The sequence below is a fragment of the Trypanosoma brucei genome, chromosome 10 (genome assembly GCF_000210295.1).
Source record: "Trypanosoma brucei gambiense DAL972 chromosome 10, complete sequence".
Lineage (NCBI taxonomy): Eukaryota > Euglenozoa > Kinetoplastea > Trypanosomatida > Trypanosomatidae > Trypanosoma > Trypanosoma brucei.
In genome coordinates this window covers 2,995,891-3,017,380 of record NC_026743.1, presented here as the reverse complement: position 1 = coordinate 3,017,380, position 21,490 = coordinate 2,995,891, and the positions used below count along the sequence as shown (strand labels likewise).

The 21,490-nt window shown below is 48.8% G+C and overlaps 10 protein-coding genes across 10 annotated transcripts; all 10 read left to right on the top strand.

Annotated features, from left to right (window-relative positions):
• Positions 1–121: 121 nt before the first annotated feature.
• Positions 122–2,548, top strand: TbgDal_X15550 (bifunctional aminoacyl-tRNA synthetase, putative; the record flags this gene model as incomplete). The annotated part of the gene is made up of 1 exon (XM_011780418.1): positions 122–2,548. The coding sequence occupies one exon, from the start codon at positions 122–124 to the stop codon at positions 2,546–2,548; it is 2,427 nt and encodes an 808-aa protein (XP_011778720.1).
• A 68-nt stretch (positions 2,549–2,616) lies between these two features.
• Positions 2,617–2,949, top strand: TbgDal_X15540 (hypothetical protein, unlikely; the record flags this gene model as incomplete). The annotated part of the gene is made up of 1 exon (XM_011780417.1): positions 2,617–2,949. One exon carries the CDS (start codon positions 2,617–2,619, stop codon positions 2,947–2,949), a length of 333 nt encoding a protein of 110 aa, XP_011778719.1.
• A 469-nt stretch (positions 2,950–3,418) lies between these two features.
• TbgDal_X15530 (hypothetical protein, conserved) lies at positions 3,419–4,741 on the top strand (the record flags this gene model as incomplete). Its single annotated transcript, XM_011780416.1, has 1 exon — positions 3,419–4,741. The coding sequence occupies one exon, from the start codon at positions 3,419–3,421 to the stop codon at positions 4,739–4,741; it is 1,323 nt and encodes a 440-aa protein (XP_011778718.1).
• Positions 4,742–5,112: 371 nt separating this feature from the next.
• TbgDal_X15520 (hypothetical protein, conserved) lies at positions 5,113–8,376 on the top strand (the record flags this gene model as incomplete). Its single annotated transcript, XM_011780415.1, has 1 exon — positions 5,113–8,376. The coding sequence occupies one exon, from the start codon at positions 5,113–5,115 to the stop codon at positions 8,374–8,376; it is 3,264 nt and encodes a 1,087-aa protein (XP_011778717.1).
• A 1,001-nt stretch (positions 8,377–9,377) lies between these two features.
• Positions 9,378–11,462, top strand: TbgDal_X15510 (hypothetical protein, conserved; the record flags this gene model as incomplete). Its single annotated transcript, XM_011780414.1, has 1 exon — positions 9,378–11,462. One exon carries the CDS (start codon positions 9,378–9,380, stop codon positions 11,460–11,462), a length of 2,085 nt encoding a protein of 694 aa, XP_011778716.1.
• A 675-nt stretch (positions 11,463–12,137) lies between these two features.
• TbgDal_X15500 (hypothetical protein, conserved) lies at positions 12,138–13,286 on the top strand (the record flags this gene model as incomplete). The annotated part of the gene is made up of 1 exon (XM_011780413.1): positions 12,138–13,286. The coding sequence occupies one exon, from the start codon at positions 12,138–12,140 to the stop codon at positions 13,284–13,286; it is 1,149 nt and encodes a 382-aa protein (XP_011778715.1).
• Positions 13,287–13,897: 611 nt separating this feature from the next.
• On the top strand, positions 13,898–14,812 carry TbgDal_X15490 (mitochondrial 2-oxoglutarate/malate carrier protein, putative; the record flags this gene model as incomplete). The annotated part of the gene is made up of 1 exon (XM_011780412.1): positions 13,898–14,812. The coding sequence occupies one exon, from the start codon at positions 13,898–13,900 to the stop codon at positions 14,810–14,812; it is 915 nt and encodes a 304-aa protein (XP_011778714.1).
• A 334-nt stretch (positions 14,813–15,146) lies between these two features.
• TbgDal_X15480 (hypothetical protein) lies at positions 15,147–15,596 on the top strand (the record flags this gene model as incomplete). The annotated part of the gene is made up of 1 exon (XM_011780411.1): positions 15,147–15,596. One exon carries the CDS (start codon positions 15,147–15,149, stop codon positions 15,594–15,596), a length of 450 nt encoding a protein of 149 aa, XP_011778713.1.
• A 719-nt stretch (positions 15,597–16,315) lies between these two features.
• TbgDal_X15470 (acetyltransferase, putative) lies at positions 16,316–17,326 on the top strand (the record flags this gene model as incomplete). The annotated part of the gene is made up of 1 exon (XM_011780410.1): positions 16,316–17,326. The coding sequence occupies one exon, from the start codon at positions 16,316–16,318 to the stop codon at positions 17,324–17,326; it is 1,011 nt and encodes a 336-aa protein (XP_011778712.1).
• A 501-nt stretch (positions 17,327–17,827) lies between these two features.
• TbgDal_X15460 (hypothetical protein, conserved) lies at positions 17,828–20,869 on the top strand (the record flags this gene model as incomplete). The annotated part of the gene is made up of 1 exon (XM_011780409.1): positions 17,828–20,869. The coding sequence occupies one exon, from the start codon at positions 17,828–17,830 to the stop codon at positions 20,867–20,869; it is 3,042 nt and encodes a 1,013-aa protein (XP_011778711.1).
• Positions 20,870–21,490: the final 621 nt, after the last annotated feature.

Genomic DNA, 21,490 nt, shown 5'->3' with positions numbered 1-21,490 from the left:
TTTATATGCGCTGCGGGGAGGAAGGTTGTGATTGAAGGTACTTTTTTTTCTTCCTCGTCGTGCATCGTATACCTTTTCACTTTTTCCACCATGATTGGTGCTGTTCACTCCAAAAGCTTCAATGCTGATGGCAACATGTGTCCGCAATAACTTTAGTCCTCTCCTGTCGTGCTGTTGGAGTTGCGCCGCCTTGCGCCAGAGGCAGCGGCGGGGCCTGGTGTTCTCCGCAGTGACATGGAGAGTTATTAACAGTCATGCTGCTGCTGCCTGTTATTCAGCGCGGTGCTACTCTCAACGACATCGCAGTGAAGTGCATGGACCATTATGTTCAAATTTGCGCCCTAGTGTAAACTCCCCCTTTACCACCACAACAGAGCAGAGCACAAAAGCACCCAGAACAATGTCAGCAAGTAATTGTCGAGGCGAGGCGGAGCTCTTGCAAGTGCTGCAGAGCTTGGGTTTAAGTCTTCCAACTATTTCTCATGAAGAGAAGCACACGGTGGAAGAGGCGAACAAGGAACTAGGTCGATTTGAGGTCCCTTGCATTGGCACCAAGAACTTGTTTCTCAAGAGTTCAAAGGGTGAATTGGTTCTCGTTTCAGCATTACATACAACCAAAACTAACATGAAAACGGTACAGAACGCCATGAAAACGAAGGACCTCCGCTTTGCGTCGGAAGACCTTTTACTTGAAAAGTTGGGTGTTGTGCAGGGTAGCGTGACACCCTTTGCATTGGTTAATAATGGCGCGAAGGACGTAAAAGTCGCCCTGGACAAGGCGTTGATCGACAGCACCCTTCCAGTTGTTTTTCATCCATGTCGCAACGACAAGAGTACTTTAATAACACCGACGCAGCTCCAGGATTTCTTGCAGAAAATTGATTTTCCATATACTGTTGTCGACTTTTCAGAGAAGGCGACCACCGCGCCCGCCACTACTGATGCAAAAAAAACAAAGGTGGCGCCCGGGCCCTCGGTAGGCGAAGCCAAGGGAGACACCAAGGGCGAAACCAAACTGGGAATCATGGCGAGTCGACGCGATAACTTCTCTCAATGGTACACGGAGGTTATTACGAAGGCGGAAATGATTGAGTATTATGACGTCTCCGGTTGTTACATAATGCGTCCTTGGTCCTTCTTTATTTGGAAAAGCGTCCAAAAGTTCTTTGGCAGCCGCATTGAGGCGATGGGTGTTGAGGACTGCTATTTCCCTATGTTCGTGTCCAAGACGTGCTTGGAGCGGGAAAAAGACCACATTGAAGGCTTCGCCCCGGAGGTGGCATGGGTAACCAAAGCAGGCGAATCCGACCTCGAAGTTCCCGTCGCGATTCGCCCCACAAGCGAGACAGTTATGTACCCGTACTACGCCAAGTGGATCCGTTCGCACCGGGACCTTCCAGTTCGCTTGAATGCATGGAACAGTGTTGTGCGATGGGAATTTTCACACCCTATGCCTTTCATTCGTACGCGGGAGTTCCTCTGGCAAGAGGGTCACTGCGCGTGGCAGACCGAAGAGGAATGCTCCCGTGAAGTTTTGGAAATTCTTGATCACTATGCGGCTGTTTACACTGATCTACTTGCCGTACCAGTTGTGAAGGGCAAAAAGACGGAAAAGGAGAAGTTTGCTGGGGGGTATTACACGACAACAGTGGAAACATACATTGCAGCTGTCGGTCGTGGCTGCCAGGGTGGCACCAGTCACAACTTGGGTCAGAACTTCGGAAAGATGTTCAACATTTGTTTCCAGGACCCAGACAAAAATGATGACTCAACCCTGATTCCGTGGCAAAATTCGTGGGGTTTGTCCACCCGTGTCATTGGTGTTACCATTATGGTGCACGGTGATGACCGCGGCATAGTATTGCCACCACGCGTTGCCTGCTTGCAGGTTGTTATAATTCCCGTTGGCATCACCAAAGACACTCGACAAGAACAGCGCAACGTGCTTCTGGACGGGTGTAAGGCACTCGAAGGGGAGCTCCGCACCGCTGGCATCCGGGTGAAGGCTGACCTGCGCAACAACTACAGTCCCGGCTGGCGCTTTAACCACTGGGAGCTTAAGGGTGTGCCTGTCCGTGTGGAACTTGGACCGAAGGAAATGGAAACGAAACAGTTATCGTTGGTATTGCGCTGTGACGGTCAACGTCGCAGCGTACCCTGGGACGGCCGCATCGCTGAGACAATGTCTGACTTGCTCAACGAAATTCACAACATCATGTTCCAGAGGGCATCGAAGGAGGCGGAGGAGAACCGAAAGAAGATAACGCGATGGGATGACTTCACTGCAGCAATTAACAATAAATCGCTCGTGCTCGCGCCGTGGTGTGGCGCCGAATCGTGCGAAGATCAGGTGAAGAAGGACAGCGCTGAGGAGTCTAAGGCATTGCAGACCCAAGAGGAGCGGGAGGACGCCCGTGCGCCGAGTATGGGAGCGAAGGCTCTGTGCATACCGTTTGAACAGCCCGAATCTGTGGAAGGAAAGAAGTGCATATGCAGATCTTGTGATAAACCGGCGCAGAAGTGGGTTTTATTTGGGAGAAGCTATTGAAACAGAGCCAGCACATAAGTCACCTGTTTTTTTTTCCTTTCATATTCCTCTGAAATGATGTCCTGGCAATGGTCAATAATTTGCATCATTGTGTACTGCTGTCTTCTTTCTCTTTCCCCTTGCAGTTGTTTCTTCCCCTATCTCTACTTCTTTATTGTATTCCCTCTCCTTGTTTTTGCCGGTTGGTTTTTTTTCGCTGTCCAATTATTATAATGTGGTTTCACTATCGATTTCATCTCTTGAGCACACGACGGGAAGTGGCTGCTGGTGTCGTCTTGGGAGCGCGAGAAGAGGAAATAACCGCTGCCGTTCGCTACGAGAACGGTCAAAACGTTTTTCAACAAACTGATGGGGGTGGGAGAAGACAGGTGGTTGAGGAGAGAATGTGTGCGAAGAAATAAGTAAAGGAAAGAGGAGTACACTGGAGTGTGAGGAACGGAAGCAAAAAGGAATGTTTTCAGGCGAGTTAATTTCGGAGTGCAGTAGTGAAGACGAGAGAGGCTGCGTGGAGTGAGTGCTAAAACTCTTGTCGTTCACCGCCACTGTAACGTAAAACGGGTAGAGCTAAGAGGTGGTCAATAGGGAAAATGGTTTCAATTATGCCACGCTAAACATTTTTCGTCATCACCGACAGTGGAAAACGGAGGAGGTGATATTTTAAGGGGATTTCAGGGAAGAAGATTCCCCGCTCCCCCCAAGTCTCAACTCACCACTGAAGAGCCTCGATTATTTGTTTGTTTATAATGCCAACTGCTGTAGTACAACTTTCCCTTTTGCTGAATTGCTATTCTTGCTTCTTGGTGAACTGATGCTCATCCACTGGAAAATAGGCAATAGGGCAGCTGGGGGTGGGGGAGAAAGTGGAAAAGGATGCCGACTCAGAGCCCCCCGGCTTTACTGCGCAACCTGCACTGCTCGTTGCCTACCATTGTCCGCCTCTACAAGGATATAGCCTCATCGCTGAACTGTCCTTCTCGTGAGGATTCAATTAAGATGCTATTACCTCTTGAGATATCGACAGCAGCAGATGGTGAAGAGGTGATAAACTTCTTCTGCCGCGAACTTGGCATGAGTGTTACATCGCTTCGTCAGTGGCGATGTGCTGTGATGAGTGGGATGCGGCGGAACTGGTGGCGGAACTGTATGCGGAACAAACTGGCTGTGGTTCCAACTGGAACCTTGTCGCCCAACATGGATGACTTTCTCTTTGCACGGAGCTGCATTACCGATTTGAAGGCCGTAATATCACCGTTCCTGACGCTAGCACAACCACAAGCAGCAAATGCGCCTCGTGGAAGCTCTTTTGTGGCCACACGAAATATCCTTCCCGGTGTTTTTCTGTTGAGTGTTCCCACCTCTGCAATTTTTTTCTCTAGTCCACCACCAGCCACCGACCCGTTAACGTCCTTTTTCATGCACGTAGAAGACCTGGTCGGTCAACTTGTGGCCGTGGAGTGTTCGGGTGATCCTCCTCCTTCGCATGCTGGGTATGTGGACTACCTAAAGAAATCGGTCACACCCTGCAACAACCTGCCATTTTTAGAAATGGGGGAGGTGACACAATTGTTAGGTAAGGCGAAGTCGTCTGTCGGCGTCACCACTAGTTTGGAGGATACCAGCAGCCCGGCACTTCAGTTGTGGGAGTACTTCCATCGCGATATGGAAGGCCTGCCGCTTAGTGTGTTTCTGCGCGAAAGGCTGACAAAGGAAGAGTATGCATGGTGGGTGAGTTTGGTGCTTTCACGTCGCACCGGGGCGGCTACTCTTATCCCTGTTGTGGACAAGCTTAACCATAGCCCGGAACCTAACTGCTATTACACAATGGCTACTGAAGAGAGCTTCTGCGGAATCGACGTGTTCGACAATATGCTGGCTGGGGTTGATTCTGAGTTGTTGTACGAACCTTACTTGCACACGTTCAGCATTCGTGAGATCAAGGAGGGTGAGGAACTTTCTCTTTGCTACGCGTCTCCGGCTACAAATCCAAAACAACGCGGTGTGGTGGGTGCTCCAGTTAGCGGCGGTGGTGATGGCATATCTGTGGCCACTGGCGAAGGTCGGGCCGCCTGGCAGTTGCAGTGGGGCTTCATCCCATCTATCGATTCTCCGTATACATCGGCGGACCTTTTGGAAGTGGCAACGATTGTTGCGGAGCGGCGGGTTGATATTCGCCAGAAACTTTTTCCGCCCTAGGTACGAGGGGATGGTACAGTTGTTTGGAACACAGCTACCCCTCTTTCGTTGCACTTTTCGTACCGAGGAAGGCGCGTGCGTTATACTCGTTATCGCCTCAGACATACTCGCATGTGTGCAAGTAGCTTTCAAGAAACGAACAGTTTCCTTACTTTGAAAGTAGTCGTCTAACATTGTTTCGCCGTTTACCTTCTTGCTTGCGTCTCATGAATTTGCCTTTGTTGGTGTACCTGTTTGCCCTTTTCGGAATTGTCGTCATGCAAATGTTTTACTTTTTTTTTCTTTGACCCCCGCACCTTTCCCACCCTCCCCTCCCTCAAGAGTGCAAAGTTGACCCACTATTCGCTTCTCACTCCCCCTCCCCGGGAGATATGACCGAAGCAACCAATGAGGGTTGTTTGACCCCCTCATGGAATGTGTCCAGTGTGAGAATCGCGTTCGCCAACTTTATGGAAAGCGCCCCTTCACTCTTAACCACACACGCTTCACCGGCGACGTTGCCTGCCGAGCTGAAAAAAATAGCTGGGAGTCAGTCCTTTCGTGTTTGTCTTCAGAACGGTGATTATGGGCAGTCTTACATAAAAAATGGCGCCCCTTGTCTTATTATGGGTGCAGCACCGCCTGCGGCTTCTACTGACGGCGAGTCAGCGGATTCGAGGAAGGAGTCACGTGGCGACAGCGGTAGGTCTCTGTGGAGTGTTTTTAAGCAACCGGTGAAGATCGATGCCCATTCGTTGATTGTTTTCAAGTGTGTGTGGTTTGCAAATCGCGTGGAGGTGACGGGTGATGGTCCGGTGTTTTTCAACGAGTGTATGTTTGGAGCTGCTGCACAGCGCGTTCACAGAGGTATTTCGTCAACAGAATCGTTTGCGAGTGTGCATGTTTCTGCAACAAATCTGTGCGCCTTCTCTGAATGCGAATTTGTACACAATTGTGGATCGGCAGCTGACGTTGGGGGTTCCGAAATTCCAGTCCTTTTGGGTTCAGGGCGCGCAACACTGAATGTACACAACAGCAGCTTCTTGGGGTCTGGAGTGGCATCCACAGCAATGATGCTTACTGATAATGCTTCGCTTGAGGTCGAAAATGTGAGTGTCAGCCGCTGCAGTGGCCACAGCCTCATCGTAAGCGACACAAGTAGTGCTGTGGTATTCCGCAGTGTCTTCTCACAGAACAGCGGCAGTATTTGGGTTAGAAACCAGGGTAGTCTGGAGATTCGAGACAGCAGTCTCGAGGCGGTTTATGGAGGCAGGAGTAACCTCGTCCTCACAGAAAAGGGGCGCTGCACCTCCCATGGTTGTACCATATCTGCTACGGCAACAAGCGGGTTTTCTTCTGGACGATCCCTCGTCGTGGCTCGTGATAAGGCGCACCTTTCACTCGACACGTGTGAATTGTTTTGGGTAAACGAGAAGGGTCTTCCGGAGGGCCGATGCAAACTGCCACTCAAGGTGCCCATTTCCGGCCACGATCGTGATCAACTAGACGAGCTTGGCTTATTCCTGGTAATGCTCATGGAATGCAGCGAGGGAACATTCACGCGGTGTTTGCTCCGGCTGCCACTAGTGGAAGAAGAGGGAGGATGGTGCGCAGCAGTTGGTGTTTTGTTGCGGAGCGTCCCTCGTGTTAACACGTTTCCATTATATGCTGTGCAAAATTCCGTTGTTTATGATCGCGAGTGGGGGAAACGCACACCGACTAAAGGCAAGAGTTCCGCCACAGCTGACTCGCAGTGTATGTGGGGACTTGTACTGCCTTATACGTCCGACTACCGACATGCACCGGACCTTCAGCAGCTGAAGTCAATGTGGACTGAAACCAACCATTTTTTTGAAGGAACTGGTGAGCGACTTAAAGATATTGCGCAGGCGGTCACAACCTACGAAGTTTATTGTAGGGCCACCGGAAGATCACCGTCGATGTTCCATGCGGATAATCACGAGAATCTTCCCTCGTTTTCAACTAACTCGTACACAAAGGAAGGTGATTTCTCGATTGTGAATCACCCGTCTCTTGAAAATACTTCTCCGCCTCCTGCTTCGATGGCGGAAAAGAAGCCAGATCAAGAAGAAGGTACAGGAAACAAGCAAGCGCAATCGGAAGACCACCTGAGAAGTAGCGTACGTCGCACTAACCAGGATGGCATCAATAGCAGCAGCACAAGTCTGACCTCCTACGGTGATGATGAAGAGGAAAATAATGACCCAAGTAACCCGCCGACGAGACGTGGAAGCCCCGTGTCGGTGAGGGCTAAACCTAAGAACCCTTCCAACGGAGCAGCTTCTCTTCAGACCGAAGGAAAGAAACACAGTAATATTGTAGATGATGCAGATATGCGGCAGGATACCGTTTTGAAGGAAAAACACCGGCAAGGAAACGAAATGTCCCCCACCGCGAATGGTTTGGTCAGCATGCCTCCCATCTTTGTCCGTGCACCGGAAGAGCCGGCCGCAAAAGGTCACAGCGTGTCCGTGGCAAATGGTCAACAGAATAGCGATCGCCAGAGTGGTACGCGGGGCAGTTTGCAAATAACCAATCTTCGCAGCTTAGAGAAGCGGGAAAGCGGCCGAAAAGGTGAGAGAAGTCCGAACTTTCTTGACGGAGGATCAGCCCCTTCTGTTCCACGGACGCGCAACAACCCTGTAAGTAAGAAAAGGTATAAGCAATTCAACGGCGAGAAGGACATTTCCATGCATTCGGATGGCCTTCTGCTGACTTGCTTCACCCCGTGTTCGGCATCGCCACCGCGCCGAGCATCATCTTCAGTAGGCATAGGCGAACTATGCACTCATAAGTACTACAACAATGTCAGCAGTGCGTCAGACATGAAGCCATGGGATGTGAGGACGGCCCGAGAGATGGCGGGTAGAGGTTTTGAGTTGGGGAAGAATGGAACTTATAGCAAAGTGTCGAGGGGGCAGGCTGAAAGTGTTTGGGACGAAGAGGAAAACTTCAACTATGCCAACGGATTGTCGTATGCGTCCACTGACAAAGATTCCTCGTCAGTGTCTAGAAGTAGGCGATATAATGCAACAGGATCTTACAACGGAAAGACATACAAGAGTTTCACGAGTGCCCGTGGGGGCCTTGGTTTTCATGTGCGACGTGTCCAAAGTGGTCATGCTGATGATGCAACCGCTAGGTTGTATGATGAGTTCTTACGCAAGTGGAAAACGACGCAACACTTTAGTGAGTTATTAGATGAGTTGCGGAATGATCAACGAAGGCGTGAGCGGCTTTCACGGGAGGCGATGGAGAGACAGGCGGAACGACTCCATTCAATGGGATTGCAAACGCGGTGCGAGCGTCATTCCCCACAGGTGGCCGGATCTGGCCGCAATTATGCCCTGCAGAGAAGAAATGAACAGAGGTTGCGTACAAATGACGACACCACGAACGACAGCACGGCGGGACTGTGCACACCAGAGAGCGTCAGGCGTCCAGCACACGCCAATACAACTGTTAACAGTGAAGTAGTGAAGAGAAGAGCCGAGAACGGTGGTGAAAGTAGTTGTGGAGGCAAAAGTCCTTCTGAAACAGTCACAGCATCCGACAAAACACCTGAGACAAAACAGGCTCGCAAGGGGAAGAAGCGAGGGCATACGAAGCGGAAGCGTAGAAAACAAAAACACTAATTTTTAATTTTTCCCCTTCCGTTATTGCACGCATATAGGGGATGGTTAAGGGTACAATGCTAATGGAGAGGAGGGAAGGGCATGTGTAACTGCGTGCTCACACCTGACTATGTGTATAACAAGGATGTGTTTAAGGGACGTGATATGATAAAAGGTTGTTGAAGACTCTACAGTGTGAGCGGTACGGCTGGAGTACATATTGGAGTGGGTGCAACTGTATACTGTCGTGTTGTCCTCCTCCTTTTTTTTTAATTTTTACTTATTCCCTTCTTGCTTTACCTTTCTGTATGTTGGTTGGGCAGGGTGGTTGTGTCATGAGTACATGCTGTCCTATGGTGCATTGCGGCCCAAGTGAAGTTGTGCTCGGGTTCCTGCTGCCATGCCCTTCAACATCCATCGGGTGCGGTGACCGCCTTTGAGGGTTGGCATTTTGATGTTCAACTGGGAGGAATAAAATTTAGGGTGTACGAAAGTAGGGCTGCCACTCTCAGCCCCACCCATTTTGCAGATCCTGTCTTGGGTTTGGTTTGTTTCTCCCCTCTTTTCCCCACCTTCGTCTTTTCGATGGTACAGTAGTTGACGCTAATATGGCGGGCGCCAATGATGTTTGTGCTAGTGCGATGTGAGTTTTGGCGGAACGGTTGTGGGGGTTGAAGGGGATTCTTTTAACCCCAGAGATATATTCGTGTATGTGTAATTATCTTTTCTTACTGCTTTGTTTTGCTCTTTATTTCCACCGCCCTCTCCTTCATTCATCAAGAGGCTGGTGTGCAGCCCCCGCTGCGTCTGGGTTGCATTTTGCCTTCAAATGGAGACGGTCTTGTGCTATGGTCCGTTCGTTGGTCATCACTACGAAAATATTCTCTTTCCTGCGCCGTTGTACGCACGATGCTATCACATTTCCCCTGGTGCTGTAGAAACTGTTCCTTTTGTGTATCTCTCCTCTCATCCTCTCTCTTTACGTGACTGGGATAGGTGACGAAGTGCAAAGAACACGAACCATGCCACTAGAAACAGTTAATTTTATGAATAAGAACACGAAGGATGGGGAAACATTTACCCCCACACCTGAGGAGATTCAAACAATCAGAAAAAAAATGGATGACCCGAAGTTCTTGAAGCTGTTTCAAGAATACATGAAGTCCATGGAAGACCCCGAAACCCGCCGCGAAGAAGAGGCCTATCTTGAGCAAGTTGAGCGGGAGGCAAGGGAAGGAGGGGATTATAGCTTTGACTTTGTCTTTCCGCGTCCGGGTTTCGTTGTGGAGCTTTTGGAAGCAAAAACATCCTATCGTGTGAAAGCCACTTCGTCAGTGGCAGCGCAGGCAAAAAAGCATGCGAACACGCCCGTATACATTAATATGTGTAGCAGTGAGAAGATTGACCCCTTCCGTGAGGAAACTACAGGTGATCGCAATAGTAGTAATTGGTTCGTCCCGGTTTCTATCTCGAAACCACGAACAGAGTTGTTCAGTGAGGAACCAAATCGGAATGCGGGTGAGGAAGGGCAAGAGGTCGAGAGTTGTGGCCCGGAAGCTGTGGTTGTCTATGATGCGGTGTTTCACCCACACACGTTGCAGTTGGCAGATCGAAGCGACCGTTTTTGTTGCTTTCTGGTGAACATTGCCGTTGAACATATCAACACAGGTTACGGAGATAACCACGGTTTTCAATTTCGTCGGTTGTCCAGTGACATCGCGTCAGTGGGGAGCCTGCAAAACCAAACGGTCAGGCGGGAGAAGGGCAAATCACCTTTTGAACTAGCGGCAAATGAACCAGTGTTGAAACGGCCAACGCAAAAGCTCCCCCAACCACTGGAGGTCGCGGAGGAAAAGTCGGGCAGAGGTTCCTCATCGGAGAAGGGGATCGCCGGTAGTGTCGGATGTCGAAGCGATGGGAATAAGGGAAAAGATAAAAAAGTAATTAGTGAAGAAGCCAAAGGAAGTTCCACCAGGAGAGGAACACCTGAAGAGGAGAACATGCCGCAGTACACTATTGCCCATCGTGGTCACATTGACCTCTCTGATACGTGGGGATGGAAGATTGTGGACCGCCGCATCGGCGTTCCCGAGGCTCTCGTTGTGAAAATGGAGTTTGTGGGTTTGCAGTCCTCCTCTGCACTCGATGTGGAGGTGGAGGGCGTGTATGTGAAAATTGCTCGTAGTAACCTGCACAATTACCACGGTTCCCTGCTACTACCCTTCACGGTTGAACCGACACCACTCGAGGCGAAATTTGAACGGAAGCGCAGCACGCTGACGTTGGTGTTACGGGTTGTGCCACCAGCTCCTACGGGAGTGAGCGCAGCGGATATGCGGCAGCAATTGATGGGGAGTTGTACTGCTGATGCCCCCATGGACGCCGACGCCGGAGGAGAGCAGGTGCTCAATGATCATCATACCGACGGGAAGAAGGCAGACACCGCAACCGTCGATGATGATGTAAATCCTACTACAGAAAGTGAAGACGTTCACACCGGCACGGCGGTACCAAATTCAATGGAGAAGAATGTGGAAAGGAGGGAGGAAGACGTCTCTACGCCACAGTTTTCCACAATGTCTGATCAGGAGCGCGTGCGGCAGGTGATGGAGAAGGTTCAGGCCGCACGACGAGAGCGGGAGCGGGTAGAGAGAGAAGAGATAGAGAAGAAAATTGGTGAGAACAGAAAGGATACAAACACCGATACCACTGTCACAGAAGGTTGTGCATTGGGTAACGGTGCGGTTGTCGATAGCAGTATTGATCACAACCACACCCCGGTTGAAGCGGCAACGGTAATGCCAGCTGCTACCGCCGCGGTTCCTCCTTCAGACGGTCCTTCGGATGAGCGGAGGAAGGAAGAGGAGCTGGAAACTTTGCGGCGGAGACAGGACGCATGGCGTCAGGGCGTACAGCAGCGCTTGGATATGACGGAGGAGGAGGAGCGTCAAGAGGCACAGCGCGTTGAGCGTGAAGCACAGCGAGAAGCAGAGCGGCTGAAGCGGCGTGCTAACGCAGCGAAACTGCAGGAAGCGGCTGAAGCGAAACTTCGTGAGTGCATGAATGAGGTTCCTTTGAGCAACAAACATATTTTTACCATAGATTAGAATTATTACACAAGGTGTTGTGGCCGCGAACATTTTGATATACATATATATATATATATATTTTTACTTTTCGCGAAACGTTCATCTCCCTGCTTTAGTCTTGTTCGCATGTCTACCACCAATGCAAGCAGACACGAGGCATCCGCAACCGATGTGAATGGAGGGAAATGAGCCTGCGTAATTTTCTAAACTCACCCCAGCGCTGCATGTGAGAACACGCCCCCCGCCGCCCCCCCCCCCCACACACACATTCGGGTCAGCGCATATATTGGTCGCCTCTGGCATATATATATATATATATTTCCACCCCCTCTCCCAGTCGCTCATGTTTCCGTGTGGCATCGAACTTGTTTTTTTCTTCCTTTTTTGTCTCTCTCCAAGGGCGCCTCCCAAAAGGTTTTCTGTAAGTGAAGGAACATAGTGATAACTAGCTACAACCGAATTTCGTTCATAAATTGTTCAGAAAAATACAAGCATTCATACAACCACACAAGTTCGCGTATTGCCAGGGAGATATATAAGGAAAACAGGGATTCATAAAAGGGTATTTATCATTCCGCTTATACGTGACTACTGCGCGCTGTTAATACACAAGACTTCAGTATACAACATCAAAATTTGGTTGTTCTTTTATATTTTTCTCATATACTTTGTTGACGTAATTCCAGGGGGGCAATGTACTGTCACGCTGGCGTTCCATCCACATCCCCTTCACCAACAGATTTCTCGGAGGTCCACAAGATTCTCTGTGGGCACATAAAGCAGGGCAACAACTTCTCAGTTGCGGCCGCCGTCGCGCTTGAACCTCTCCACGGCAGTTCGGAGTTTTGGCGTACGTGCGGATACCGAAGTGGAATCGTGTCCGCATTGTTAGCCTCTTCTTTGGGTGTCCAGAGGGAGACGGACCAGTTGTCACACCTTGAACCGATGACTGTGGCTGATGTGTATGCGATGTTCAGGCACGTTGTTGACGAAAACGCTCATCTTCGACAGATCATTGCGCGACTTGAATCTGGTGAGTGCGACCCCGATGACGGTAGTGGAGGAATCACCTCGTCTGCGGAGCGCCTTCGCTCACTTATTAGTGAAGGCTACGACGCGTTGACTGGACGCTCTTCCCCTTGCATGGGAGAGGATGATTGTGGTCAAACACCAGGGAAATGGAAAACTTGTTCAAACGGTGCCGCTGGTACGAAAAGGCGGCGTGATTCTCCTGAAGTAACGGAGCGGGCCTATGTGCGACCGGAAAGTCCAGTGCCAGCGAGTGAGACGTTGAGTCCCGCTGCCAATTCCGGTGATGACACTGTTGACGAAGCTGAACAAAATAATGCCTTGGACGTCTTGGAACAACTGCCCGCACTGCCGGGCACCACCCGCACAGTGTCATCTTTCGATGCTGTTGGTGAAATGGTCAACCGTGGAGCTGGAGGACCGTCACTACACCCTACTAATCCGAGTGAGTTTCGTGTGGGGTCTGAAAGGGGCTCTACTATCGAAACACACTCCAGCAGTGAGCTAAGCAACTTTGCTAATGTGGGCGTTGGGACATCATCCGGCAAGCAAAAACGGTATAAATTTAGCGCATCGGAAGATGAAGCTATCATAAAAGGTTTGGCACGCTTCACGAAGGGGCAGCAGAGGTTTCAACAAATTTACTACGCCTACCGCTCCGTGTGGCACCCTGCAAGAACTGTCAGTCAACTGTATGATCATTGGCGTGGGACGCTGCGCTATAAGGTTATACAACAACAAGGATACAGGGGAAAGAACAGCGTCGCCGCACGCTCTCCCGAGAAAGCCTCCAATATGGAGAATAACGAGTGAATGAGTTTGTTGAAACATTGAGGAACTTGGGTAAAGGTAGCGTCTTCACTGTGCTAGCGTGTCGTACTCCGTTGTCTGTTTGACACTATAGGATCAAAGGAGTCAACCCATTCGCGACCTTTGACCGAAGTAACTGCCGTTACAAAAAAAACAAAAAGAGGTAAAAATTGTATTCAATTGTGCGCAATGTCGGCAGCAGCAAGACGACAACTGGAAGACAATACAAAGTATATAAAGTGTTTCTTTTTTTTTCTTCCCCCCTTTTTCTTTTTTTTAGATAATTTTCTTTTTTTTTTTTCTTCCCTTCCCTTCAAGCAATTTAACGCTGTGCGTGCAACTCAACGTCTTTAGACGTGCATTGTACAAGTGATTTGCCTTTCATTTTCTCATTCACTTATTTTTGTATTTCTGTGGTACCACCTTAGATATGTCAAGTATCCTTTGTTGACGCCTCTGGTGTGATGAGATCCGTGTAATTTCCGACTTTTTCTTCGTCTGCAAAACAAAACAAAACAAAAGGGACCCCCTAAAAAAAAAAAAAAGCAAGAAAGTAACAATACATTTTAATACATCTACTCGAGGATCGAACGACAGGAAAAAAAAAAAAAGAAATGTCGAAAGAGACAAAGGCGCCCGCGAATGCGCCCCTGCCTAAGGTCTACACGATCGGGATTGCTGGTTTTTCCGGCATGTTTGCATGGTTGTTCACACACCCTTATGAAATGTGGAAGAATACGGTGATGACTGCACCCAAAGGTACCTCACAGAAGGAATGTTTGGTTAAGGTGTGGGAACGTGGACCATTCAGGGGTTTGTCTACGGGCATCCTCCGCCAGGCCGTGTACGCTCCTGCAAGACTTGGGTGTTATCCTATATTTCGTGATGCCATCATGTCTCTGAAGGGTGACGCCGACGGCATGCCAACAGTTGCCGAGCGTGCACTTGCTGGCGCCCTGGCTGGTGTCTTTTCCAGTATCCTCACTTCCCCAGTGGAGGTTTGTCTCGTTCTGCAAATGACCGGTGCATCGAAGCAGTCGTTGACGCGTGCGGCGATTACCGTATACTCAACTAACGGAATCACGGGATATTGGCGTGGTGTCAGTGCCCTTGCTTCTCGAGCAGCACTGGTGGGCGTTGCCCAAGTTGCTGTGCATGATCAAGTCCTTTCCGCGTTGCGGCGTCGTAATGTTTCCTACTCTCAATTGCACGGAACCCAACCATACGGAGACAACATTGTCGTCAATGCAGCGAGCATCCTTACAGCATTGTTTTATTCCGTTATCACGATGCCAGTTGAATTCGCACGTGTACGTATGTCCGCTGATACCACCAAAGCAAAGTATAAGAGTGTGACTCAGACGATAGGACGAGTCGTTCGTGAGGAGGGGGCATTGGCGGTGTACGACTCCTTCGCGCCGTACTTTTTCCGCTGTGCAACACACACAGTGGTGTGCTTCTTCACAATTGAATACATCACAAGAAAGGTGAAGGGGTGGCGTGCCGCCAAGCTTCAGGCAAAGCAGTAGTGCCTCATTAAGTCCCCTTTACTTATTGTAATAGTGTGAATAAATCACTGCGTCACGTTATGTTAGAAACATGAAGCGGCGACATGTATGAGTGTCTGTGTGTGTGTGTGTGTGTGTGTGTGTGTGTGTGTGTATTCTGATTTCCTTTTTTTTTTTCTAAGTACTGGAGGAGCGAATAAGTGAAGGGGACAATCTGTACGAGATGTTGCCGTTTTTGGCAGCTTTTTTTTTGCTTCGTTTTTTTTTTTACTGTTGTTTTTCGAAATCGATTACTTTGTGTTCGAATATCCTCACACAACGAGACAAGAGCTGATGATAACTCCGCTTTTTAGTAATGCCTTGTGTGTGTGTGTGTGTGTACTGGGCTTTGAAGATGAAAAAGAGACAAAGCGACAAGAGACCAAATTGTGGTTCAGCTGTGACTCTTCTAATACTTTCTTTTGTTTTGTACTTGATCGCTTATCTTCTTTTTTTTTTTTTGGAGAGTTTCTTCCTCTGTTTTTCTCACTTTGACTTCATATATACGTATATATATATATGTGTCTGTGTGTTTGTGTGTACGTGTTTAAACACCATGATAATGGTTCCGCTCCCGGTAACTTTTCAACTTAACGCTCGGACGGGGGGGAGGGGAGGGGGAAATTTGAGGTTATGTGATGAATACGGGTGGATGAGATACGAAAAAATTATTTACATGGGCGTCATTTTTTTGTTTCCTCCTAATCTTATCTTTTTTTTAAATTCATTTTATTCTTTTTTTTTTTTCAGGGAGGGGATGAGGTGATGTGCCCATTTGTGAACGAAATAATTTAACTATAGAAGGAATAGGATCAGGAGCGTACGGAGACGGGAAAGAAGAGTTGCCGCAAACCTTTTTGCATCCACGATCTGAAAAAGAAAAAAAAAAACTGTAAAAAAAAAAAGGAAAATGTGGTGAAGACAACGGAATAAATAAACCAACTACAAAGGAAATTATATACGAGGCAACTCTCTACATATGATCACTTTTCAGTGGAATAACAAAAAAGAGAAGTGAAGGGGCGTTTAATAGGAAGGAATAAGCGATTGTGTGTGTGTAAAGGCGAAGAGTGGTTGTTGTTGTATTGTTGTCCTCTCCCTTTCTTGTTTCTTTTTCTTTAGTTATCGGTAGGCTAATTAAGCGCTCATATGTATATGCTAATTGTTACATAGATTGTAATGGTGAAAAATAAGTACATGGTTTGTTTAACACAATTTCTTATATCTTTTTTATCTTCTTTTTTTTTTAAAAAAAAACATACAACGACATTACTGGTGAGTTAAGCCATGAAATCATGTGCTTCCGGTTAGGAGATAAAGAGAGGATGCTAGTTGGTGGAGTTCCCGCACCTTTGCTTTGGGTGTAGAAACCTGCCGTTATTTCCTTTAGTCATTTCAAGCCTGGACTGCCACGTTATTAATTTCTTTATCTTGTAGTGCTTTCCGCTATCCTCATTCTCTTTTTTATTCATCCATGAGGTGTAAATGAGCGCAGTGGAGCTTGTTGCACTCCCGAGTCGTAATGGAGGAAGACCATTAACAGTGCATCTTAGCTGGGGAATTGCAGAGAGCGACATGGAAAGCATACAGGCGCTCCACGCCATATCTTTCCCTGTCGAATATCCGGACGATTACTACAATTGGCTGCGCTCAGGATCGTCTGTGGCTATTGTTGCGCATGTATCTCATAGAGATGTCGTCATGGATCCCCATGACACGCATAGTGGAGTGGAAACAGAATTGTCTACGGAAGGTGGGGTTGTTGAACCCCCTTTGGTATACTCCTGTCTGGCTGGTTTCTGTATTGGTCAACTCGGCCATAAACGGTACGAAGATGGCCAGTTGGAGCCATCACCGACGGGCTATTTGATGTCGTTTGCCGTGGATCCAAGACTCCGCCGTCGCGGTGTTGGGGAACTTTTACTGACACGATTTTTAACGTACATGTTCTTCATTATTCCTGTGCCGCCTCTCATTCGGGCAGGAAATGGTGGTCTCTCCCTTGGCAAAGCGCTCGCTCCGGTGCTGAAAGGTTTTTTTACAGCTGTTTCAAGTTTTTTGCAGCAGCGTCTTGGAATAGAAAGCCATAGTGAGCAGCTGAATAACCCTCCAAGGGACCCCAAAACACTCCCTGACAGACCGATTGATGCCGGCCACTCGAACCTTCGCTGCGGTGTGGGGGAAGTCTGGTTACATTGCTTGGCATCAGATGAAGCGTTGTTGCGTTTTTATTCTTCAAGAGGTTTTATGCGGGTACGCGTGATACGTGGCTTTTATATGTTTGATGCCAGACTGCACGATGGCATGCTCTTGGTTATTAGGCGTGGCGACTTTAGCAGTCTAGGTAATGCTGTGCTTCAACATGGAGTCTGTCGGTACAAACAGGCAAGCACAGATTCGGTTCGGTTGCGCACGGATTTGACGGACGGCGGCGAAATTGTGGGACTTGATGAGGACCTTGCGCGCGTTGCTGATATTGAGTTATTCAGAAGTTAAACTCACGTCGTTAGTCGCGACCGTGAAGGCTTTAATTTATTAACCGCCATCAATGTGACTTATGGCATCTTGAATAATGTTGTACTTTCCGCTGAAATATACGTCTGTTTACCATTGTTGGGTTCTGATCATGTGTTTCGTACGATTGTAGGGTGATGTGGGTTCAAGTGGCCATCTCCGTAGTTAGTTTCATTATTAAAAATGGAGGGAGAGGTAAAAGCAAGAAAACATGTGGAAACTGCTGAAATCCGGCTTCGTGCGTGAAGAGGGGGGAGTGCATTGTTGCAATTATTGTGTCATTAATGTCTCACTCACTAAATTTTTTTTTTGTGCGTAGTGGACACGTAATACTGCCGTTCACACTTCCGTGTCATTCTGTCTTTCTGATATTACACCGCTGGTGTTAATGCCTCTCTCTTCCTTTCAATTGGTTAAAACTGCGTGTCGAATTATTTCTGGCATCTTTTCCGCGAAGCACCACCAGAAAACAGCTTTGTTACAATGGGAGCCAAACCAGAATCTTTGGATGAAAGGTTGCAATCAATCCAGGCAAAGCTGGATCTGATGCATTCCGACATCAAGAAGCTTGCGCCTTGTGTCACTGCAGATGGGCGTGAGGGTCGTTTGGCATCCGAAACTGCAGTCAGCCCATCAGCCTCGGCCATGGCGATTGGACGAGGGGCTCGCTTCAACGTTCAGCGACCCACTTTAGATCCAGGTGCAACCGCCACTGCAGCCAACTCCAGCTTTCTTCCGCCACTTGCGGGGTCGACGGCGGCCGGCGCCACCGCTACCGGTGCTCACTCCAAAAAGGTGGTGCTAACTGCTGCTAAATCTCCTGAGCATACCGATGCTCTGAACAACCGCCGTAAAGCCCAGGCCGCGAAGCAAAAACTGCAGGAATTCTTAAAGCCGATGTTAACACAACCTGATTCGAACGACGTAAACGAGTTGGCCAATGCGCCATGCGCTTGGTTACTCAGCATTGCACTTGCGTGCAGCTATGTATCCGGTGAGAAGATAACAATCGAAGACATCCTTCGCCAAAACCGTTTGGCAATGCACTACGTATCCTTTCCGTCTGTTACACTCGCTGAACTATTTGATGTGACGAATGAGTTCGTAGAAGGTCACCCGGCAATGCTGAGGACCAAGACTCGCTGTGAGGTGGTTACATTTGACACGGAAGCAGTAGATGAGTCGTGTGATGGGATGGGTGCGGAGGAACAAGCCACCATCCGAACTTTGTCCCAGTTTCGCAAGGAGCTGTCTCAAAATGAGGAAAACCCAATGTATATAATAAACTTTGATCCTTACTTGATTGAACAACACGAAATAAGGATGCGCCTGAACTACACTGAGAACCCCGATGGCGAGGGTTTACCAGACCCAATAAAACCACGTTGGTCGGCCAAGAACCAAGGCACCTTTGCCCTGATTACTGATTTCAGGCCTGCCCTGCACTCTGTTAGTTTCGGGGTGCCACTTTTGTTGGAGGATGGCCGTATTGTTGTTGAGGAACATGGCGTTCCTCTACAAACGCTCTACAATGCGTTGTGCGTGAAGGACGGATACTGCAATCGATCCCGTGGATTCGTTCGCGTCTTTGTGAGCGAACGACACATGGAAAAAGTACCTTCCATATTCCCGCTGGGCATGCTCGATGGTTCCCTCAGTGGCGGGTTATTAATGACTGCGGTTGACGCCTCCATCGCCCCACACATAGTTGGCCTCGCATTAATGCACCACCTTGTCTCATGCACTCTTCTGAACCAAGGAAAACACCGGGAAAGTGGCGTTGGTAGCGCACTAGACCGCGGTAAACTGCGTGGTATTCCCGTTACGAAATTGTGCCAGGTACTCAACCTTGACATTGCCACCATTGTTGGTAACAGCACCAAGGTTTCTGTTTGCAGGGCCTTTAGCTGGTACAGGGTGTTTCTTAAGAAGTTGAACCTCGCCGACGCTGTTGCACTTGGTGTTGTGCTCATTAACCGTCGTGGGGATGCTGCAGATGGACCAGTAAACATCACAGATGACACTTTCATGGCACATATTGATCTCGTTGTGAAAACCAAAAGTGTTATGCTTATTGGCTTTAATGTTAACATTGCATTGAATGTCATGGTGGACCAACGTGCCGAACCTTGTCACTTTGCCATTGTTATTGGCTTCGATGCAGAGCAGGGGGTCGTTCGGCTCGCTGACGTCAGTGTGAAGAAGTACCGTAAGACATGGAACGTGCCACTTCCCCGCCTGTATTCTGCCGTGATTGGGTACGGTTATATATTGGCTGCCAAGTCGCCAGACACTATTTCCAAACTCAGCGCCCAACAGTTCGAGGATTCCATTTTGAGTGATGCTCGGTACTCACTTCCACCCACAATGCGACTCCTTCGTTTTGAATATCCGAAAAAGAATTATGTTGTGACAATCCTTGCTGAAGCTTTAGATACTCTCGGCTTCGATGCAAACGTGGAAACTGTGGCTAACCTCAGTGGATTCCATACTTCTTTCATGTTGTCCGCACATTTGCCATTGGAAAGTGCAGCGACTGTCGCGAGGAACTACTCCCACAATCATCTGGGGGACAAGGTGAGTGTCTTCACGACACACATGGACAAGGACGTTAAGCACTCCACTCCTGAAGCACTTGTTGGCCAAATTCTCTCTGCGTTAGAGGCCCCCAAGGAACGTTGCCTCATTGTGAACTTCGACCCCGCTGTTATACAAGCCAATAGAGAGGTATGGAATGGAGGTTCTGGGGGCCCGTACGCCATTGTTCTGAGCTACGACAAAGAGCGCGCTGTTGTCACGCTTAGTGACGCAAACCACGAGGCGTTTCTTCGTGCTTGGGTCTGCCCACTGAACGTACTTTTCGATGCCTTGGCTGCCGTGGATTCAATATCGCTGCGCGCCCGTGGCACGCTCCTGCTCACTACGGCCAGGCAGGGCGACAACTACGTTGGAACGTACGGCTATGACATGTCCCACTCAATTGTGCACCATCCCTTTAAGCCGAGTGTTTGGCCAGCCTTTCATTGCTTGGCCCTCGTTGCTTCCGAGATGTGCGGTGGTGATGGCTCCACTTCCGTAAGTGGCACTGGGCAGTACTCCTCTGAGGACTTCCTGTACACTAAAACGACATTCTCTGTTCCGGACACAGCCGTCGCGAGCCGCCTTGACAGCAAAGAGATTGTTGACTTTGCAAACACGGCGTTCGAGCGGCTTCTCATTCCATTGGAAGCATCAGTAGTGGACTTTGCGGCAGCTGGAACCTTCTTCGAAGCATGCCGCGATGCCATGGTGAACAACAAACCAATCACTATGACCTTACTGGGGTATGACACGCAACCGATTCATGGCATTCCGGGATTCTCCGTTGGTGTGGTGAATCGCGTGAGGGACGCTGGGCCGAACAGTACCGTGCAAGTGGTGGATGGTAACGGATGTACGCTGGGATCCGTGTGGGACCGCAAAGCGGATGAACTGCGCAAAGCAGTAACGGCGATGGTGCGCATCAAACGAAAGGTAACCAAGTAACTGTGAAGCCAACTGGACTGTGAGCCTCCTTACGAAATAGATACAGAAGGAAGCACACAAACAAATGGATTAATTGATACGGGATGATGGCGTCATTGCCGCGCTATGTAATACATGTACTTCAGGACCTGTTATTGAACTGCGGTGGTGGAAATGATGTATTAAACTGAAATAAAAGGTTGCCCAAGAGGGAAAAAAGCAAAATATGTAAAAGGTAGGGAGAGGGGGAGAACAGAAAAAAAAAAGAGAAAGAAAGCAGAAGAATTAATTAATGGGGAACCGATATTCCACTAATGGCAGTAGTTGGATGTATTTTGTGATTTGCAGACCTGATTGGAGTGCGTGGAATAATAGATGAAGGGTCATGTTCCGTCTCGTCGGTCTCGTTTGCCCCTTACCACTATTTCATACTTTTGTTTCGGTGTATATATGGAGGGGGGGGGCGGGGTCATTGTTTAATATTTTGAATGATTTTTAATGGTGTTTTGTTTTTCATAATTTCGTTCTGTTTTTTTTTTTCTGGGGGAGGGGACTCTGCACGTTTGGTGTGCATCTCTGCAAACGCAACAAATTGCAAACTTGAGCACTGACTTAAGGATGACAGAAACAAGCGTACAGGCA